The sequence below is a fragment of the Sinocyclocheilus grahami genome, unplaced genomic scaffold, assembly GCF_001515645.1.
Source record: "Sinocyclocheilus grahami isolate Dianchi unplaced genomic scaffold, SAMN03320097.WGS_v1.1 scaffold350.1, whole genome shotgun sequence".
NCBI classification, from domain to species: domain Eukaryota; kingdom Metazoa; phylum Chordata; class Actinopteri; order Cypriniformes; family Cyprinidae; genus Sinocyclocheilus; species Sinocyclocheilus grahami.
This window is the reverse complement of record NW_015505529.1, coordinates 1,598,359-1,605,019: the sequence shown is the minus strand read 5'-3', so window position 1 is coordinate 1,605,019 and position 6,661 is coordinate 1,598,359. Positions and strand designations below refer to the sequence as shown.

The 6,661-nt window shown below is 36.2% G+C and overlaps 1 protein-coding gene across 1 annotated transcript; it reads left to right on the top strand.

The window, feature by feature from the left end:
• The first annotated feature begins 1,254 nt into the window (after positions 1-1,254).
• On the top strand, positions 1,255-5,622 carry LOC107548597 (transmembrane protein 87B-like). Its single transcript, XM_016229349.1, has 8 exons — positions 1,255-1,345; positions 2,650-2,718; positions 3,055-3,163; positions 4,280-4,338; positions 4,437-4,540; positions 4,632-4,702; positions 5,264-5,325; positions 5,559-5,622. The coding sequence occupies exons 3-8, from the start codon at positions 3,079-3,081 to the stop codon at positions 5,613-5,615; spliced, it is 438 nt and encodes a 145-aa protein (XP_016084835.1). The 5' UTR covers positions 1,255-1,345; positions 2,650-2,718; positions 3,055-3,078; the 3' UTR covers positions 5,616-5,622.
• The last annotated feature ends 1,039 nt before the right edge of the window (positions 5,623-6,661 follow it).

The following is a 6,661-nucleotide window of genomic DNA, read 5'->3' as shown; positions in this document are numbered from 1 at the left end:
ATTAACCACACAACAAGACATTTTATTTGATAATTTTAAGAAATAATCACGAAAATAACCCATAGACTGGATAAAACAAAAGCAGAAACACGGCAGAGATGCCAAGTTCAGCGGCTGATAGAGACAGCAGCGGCAGTCCACCGGTGGCCACGCCCTTAATTATGCAGAATTTTAAGGCTTAATATAATTTAAACGGATGAGTTATAAAAAAAATTCACCCCCCTCACAGTTGTCATGAAGGGCAAAATTAGTTATATCGACCAAAATCATTTTTTGAACCAGGCTGTAAACATGTTTTTTTTCTGCTGTAAAGTTGGGCATTTTAACATGGGGAGTCTATGGGATTGACTCCCTTTTGCAGCCAGCCTGTAGCGGCCAGTCGATGAATTACAGTTTAAAACACTTCCTTGTTGGCTTCATGAGAGAGAGCGGGAGGTTGCCGCTCGATTAAATCGGATCCGTGCATCAGGTCTTAAAGGGACAGTGGCCTATAAATACTGCTGCTGTCATTAATGATCATCAAACAAAACGGCTGTGATAAAAATCTAAATTTCATTTATACAGTGAACACTAAGCAGTGTTATTTTCTCTAATTATTAAATTTCTGTATTTGAATACTACCAACCTTATTTTATTTGTAACATATTCTGTTGTATTTATATATGCTTGTAATTTGTGTATTTGTTCTTATTTTTACTGGCTGTTCTCTTGTCTCTTTAATCATGTTTAAACTTTCTTAGTTAATCTAGTAGTATTTGCTGTGGTATCAAAGAAGTACTTCGCGTTAAGTAATAAATGGAAAGCAAGTTCAATTTAAATATTTTTCTTGTCTTGCTGATCCGAAAAATGCTCCGATCCGTGGGTCAGAAACCGTAATGTGATCCGAACTGTGAGATTTGTGATCCGTTGAACCACTAGCAAGAATCCATTAAATTGATCAAAAGTTACACTTTGTTACTACATTGTTAAAAAATTCTGATAGGAAAAACACTTTTTAACATTGACAATTAATATTGAATAATGTCAGCATATTACAATGATTTCTGATAGATCACTGATGTGACACTGAAGACTGGAGTAATTATGAAGAAATTACATTTTAAAATATATTTAAATAGAAAAGTTATTTTAAAATTGTAATGAAATTTCAAATATTACTTTAATACTTTTGATAGCAGCATTTGCTATAAGAGTAATCTTCAGCATAGTTTTGTACATTTCTCTTTCAATAACTCCGCCTTTTTGCTGCAGACCAAGGCTAGGAGCATTACTGCATAGGGTGGTGGGGATTGGACTGCTCTACCTTATCTTCTCCATCATAGAAGGTGTACTGAGAGTCAACACGGTAAGGAGAGTCTCACAGCTAAACCTGAACACAATTTCACTAAAAATGAAAAATAGTGACCAGTGGAGAAACATGTCCACCTTTGTGGCAAACCTCCTAATTTAACGTAATGATGATGCTGCACCAAATGTCACGTGAAGCTTAATGTTTCTCTCTCGCAGGAGCACGGTGGTTCAAGCAGGCTGCTTTGTGACATTGTTATGGCCCTCATTGATTCTTGTATTGTGTGGTGGATATCCTTTCACAAGTCGATCATCTGTTAAGACTGTGTGTTCATTTTGTGCTGTTATTACAGTGACTTCTGCATGGTGTAGATTGGGACAGATAAATGGAAATGAAAGTAGATCGAACCGGGTAGATTTTTTGTGGTTACAAGTGTATACAGTTCACTCTGTTAATTTTTTTTTAGGAAGCCATGTTATGGAAATTTTAGTCTCTCTTTGCTCTTCTCAGTTTCTTTGGCTCATGTGGTGGTGGTGTGCAGCTGGGATAATGCTTTGTAAAATATATTTTTTCTGTCTTGCCTCAAAGCTAGTAGCATGCTCTACCTTTGTTGGGCTGAATGGTGGTTATGGTTTTGCAATGTGTGAGTACTAGGGCTGGGCGATGTAATAAATATTAAGCTGTATTTGTGATGATTCTGATTGCAATATTAAGCACCATACTAGGTGTTTTAACACTATTTGGAGGTGAAAAATGGATAATTACAATAGTTCGTAAGATCTGTTCATTTCTGTTAATCAGTTTAAACTGTACATTTCTGATTCAACGATTCACTTAAAAATAGGAAAATATTATTGTTTTAGTAATAGTAATGCTTGCATACACTACTGTTCAGACATTTGGGATGAATTAAAATGGTAAAAATTGAAAGACTTCTACATTGAAACCAAAAAAAGTTTTATTCGTCAAAGAATCCTAAAAAAAAGTTTCAGGATTTCTACAAAAATAAGCAGCACAACTTTTTTTAAACATCGATCATAATAAGAAATGTTTATTGAGCACCAAATCAGCATATTAGAATGATTTCATGTGACACTAAAGACTGGAATAATGGCTGCTTAAAATTCAGCTTTGCCATAACATAACAAATTATCAAAAAATAAGTAAATAAATAAATAATGGTCACCGTTTCAAGCCGTATCAGCGCAAATGCATAAATATTGAGGGACTGAATATCATAAATAGCCAATCGCCCAGCCCTGTGTAGGTTCCTCTGATGGTGGTGTGTGTGTGGCGATGGTGCTACTCTTCTCTGTCTTTCCCCTCTCTCTCTCTCTCTTCCCCCTATATTGTTCTGCCAGGCTGAAGATGACCTGGTGTTGCTGGCTGCCATCCCCTTGGCTATTCTCGACTCTACCCTCTGCTGGTGGATATCCTACGTTTCTCCATTGCTGTTTGTGCGTGTCCCTCTTTCTCTCTTAATGGGCTGTGTAACAGTGGCCCTGCATATGTGGGATGTTGATCACCCCTCTTTTTGTTCTCCTTTGTGATTTCTGGGATTTTTTTGTACTCCTAATGCTTGAGGACACCTAAAGGACAAACCTGTGCACGTTTACAGTCAGGAAGACTCTATGCAGTTCTCTACATTTTCTGTTTCACGTCTCTTTTATTTTTTTACTGCCAAGTAAATTGTTTGCATTAGATTGTGTAAGAACAGGAAGTCGCTGAGCCCTAGTGATCAGATATAGTCCTTGACACTCAGTCACATCTTCATTAGCCTGGCCCAGACGATGAAGCTCCTTCGACTGAGGAGAAATGTGGTCAAGCTGTCCCTTTACCGACACTTCACCAACACTCTCATATTCGCTGTCTTTGGTGAGCATATGCGTCACACTACTAAATTATTGTGCAAAGTGTCTTTGACAGGATTACAGTACTGCATTGAAACTGCCAGTGATTAATGTCCGTGTAATTTTCGCATACTGAATTATGATTGGTCTGTGTCAAACATCTGGGTTACATGATTTATTAATGGAAAGTAAGCCGTAATTGGGGACATTCAATCTCAGTCTCTCTTTCTTGCTATATTTAGGTTTACAACTTTTCAAACTATAATTTTACTGAAAACTTGCTAGCACTGATATTTCCTTAATGATACACTACCTTTCAAAAGTTTAGGGTCAGTAAGACAAAAGATTAATATTTCTTAATAAATACTGTTATTTTTCACTTTCTTTTCATCAAAGAATCCTGAGAAAAAATTAGTTTTCCACAAGTGTATTGAGCAACGCAACTGTTTTCAGTATGCTTTTTGAGCACCAAATCAGTATATTAGAATGATTTCTGAAGGATCATGTGACACAGAAGACTGGAGTAATGACTACTGATTATTCAGTTTTGCCATCACAGGAATTAATGACATTTTAAAACGTTAAAATAGAAAACAGTTATTTTAAATTGTAATAATATTTCCCAATATTATTGTTTTACTGTATTAATGATAAAAGATTTTCTTTCAATGAAGTAAAACTAGTTTTAGAATTTTTATCTGAAATAAATTTTTTAAAAACGTTTCTTTTCTTCGCCATTAATATAGCCGTTATAGCTGGTAACTATAAACAAACAAACAGTATTAATGATCTAATAAAAGCAGCCTTGGGGAGCAAAATAGATGCCTTTTTTTTTTTTTTTACATAAAAATTGGTAACACTTTATTTTAAGGTGTCCTTGTTACAAGTTACATGTACTTTTACTTACTATTATAATAACAATAAATAATGCATAATTGCATGCAAGTAACCCTAAGCCAAACCCTAATCTTGTATTTATAATTGAATGTATAATTACACTGTAACAAGGACACCTTAAAATAAAGTGTAACCTAAAAACCTTACTCAGCCCAAACTTTTGAAATAAAGTGTTTCCATATAGTTATTTTGCTTTCTTTTTTTTGCCACATGTTCTCATAATGAAATTCTGCTTCTCTTTCAGCTTCTGTTATATTTATTGTGTGGACAACGAAGACGTTCAAGTTATCCAAGTGCCAGTCTGTAAGCCTTCTCTCTTTATATGTAATATGTCTTCTGTTTTTTAGTTAAACCCATATACTTTTAATGACGCCTCCTTGCCTTCACAACTACTCTTGTAGGACTGGAGAGAGCTGTGGATCGATGATGCCTTCTGGCGCTTCCTGTTCTCTAGTATCCTGCTTGTCATCATGTTCTTATGGAGGCCGTCAGCCAACAACCAGAGGTAAAACACTTCACCTCTATCCATGTGTCAACCCCACTCCGTTTAATAGTAGAAACAAGATTGTCAATCCTTGTCCTTCTGAACCCTTCAGGTATGCCTTCAGTCCACTGGTGGATGAGGTTAGTGAGGAAGAAGAGGAGCAGTTAATGAATGAAGCCTTCGGTAAGAGTCTTAATTAAAAAATTTGCAGGTGTGAGACCGAAGTAGTGGCCTGTATTTAAAGATGGAGAAATAATTCTGCACATGGGATCTTCACAAGCTGCCTTACGTTCTCCACTAAATAGGATGTATTTGATTTAAAGTTGTGATGAAACAGAGTTGTCACGGTTGATGATTGGATGTTGAGATGTGGATGTTGAGATGTGGGTGTTGCACTCAAAAGGGGAGGCAGATGTACATGAGCTTGCAGGGATGGGTTTAAACAAACTAAATGATTGGTGAAGTTATGACAGATTATGTCATTTGAACAAAAAATTACTAGGTCAGTTTTTTTTAATAAACGTATACATAGAGAAACGTTTACAATAAGATCTATAACGTGCATTTAGAAAATAGGGTCATTTTTCATTTCATGCCAACTTAAAAACAACATGCAGTTTACATTTCATTGGCACACTTGAATGCTGCCTATTAAGTCTGCAGATCTGGTTATCAGCCTTTGTTTGCTGTGCTTTCATTTGACTGCGTTTAGCCGGTTCTAACCAGTTAAACTTGAATTCACAGATGGTGTGAAAATGAGAGGGATGAAACCAGAGACCAATGGAAGTGCAAAACCCAGCAAAGTGGTAATTCATAACAATACTTGGCATAAAAAAATGGAATTGTTTCATGAAAATAAGCATCTTGTATTGCCATATATAAGAATGCCCTATGAAGGATTAGACATGCTGTTTACATATAAAAACACCATATTGTGTGGAAACAATTGCTTATTGTTGTGTATTTTCAAATATGCTACATATTTTTGGTGATGTCAAGGCCTTCACCTCATGGTAAATTTGTTTTATATTCCATCCAGGATGAAGATCTCAAATGGGTCGAGGAGAACATTCCCTCATCAATGGCTGATGTGTAAGTCCAGGGATCATATAAAAGTCATGTGTATAGAAATTATCGTTAGAATGATAGCCCCCCCCTCTTATTAGTTACATAAAGATGGGAAAACATGTAAGATAAAAGCTCTCTCTTCTGGTTTTCTTTAATTCGTCAGTATGCTTTCACAAATTAACAGTACCTCTCTGACCTAGTGGTATTTTCAGTAAAAGTGGCCATTAAGTGTCAGCTTGTTGACCTGTGCACCATTAAGCAGATTGCCTTTCAATGGATTTATCTGACGTGAGTTTTTAATGCTCTGTGTCATAGTTAATAGACACTCGCCTGGGTACAGGTAGATGACGAGGGAAAATGAGGTTGCAAGTTTTGTCTGTCAACACTGTCTAAAACAAAGGGCAGAGGTGGGGTTTTTTCTCCCAATTGATTCTAACTCATCTTTTTTTTTTTACCAGTTAAACTGCTGGCCACAGTATATTTAGCAGCATATGCAAATGCATATTGTAAATAAAAGTATTTTTATACCAAAACAAACAGTAAAAAGTTAATGACCCTTCTTGACATGAGACGTAATGCTTTGACTACATATGCTAAATCTGTAAAGTCCACCCGGGTCGTGCTGTTGATAGGTATTAATTTCTTCTCAAAGCCACATTCAAAAGTCTGTCATGCAGAGTGTCAGTTTCACCCACTTGCCAATACAGTCTTAATATCTCTCTCCTGTTTTGTCCCTGTTAAGTCAGCTCATTATCTGTTAATACTTCCAAACGGTTCTTCATTAACCCTGACCCCGCTGTGTGCTATTGGGAATGCTGCACCAAACCTGTTGCTAGGATTTCTGTTAAGCTGCAACGTTCTAATTGCATGATTTAGTGTAAATAGTTGACGGTGTGATGGTCGTCAAGGATGGTACAGTCATAATCACCTGAGCTCAATACAAATATCAAGGGGATAGAGTAGGATATTAAATGACAGTTAAAGTAATCCAATATAAATTGACATTTGCCATAATACAGTGTTCATATGAGGGGTTTTATGTAATGTGTGTTCCCATTTCCAACATGCAAATTA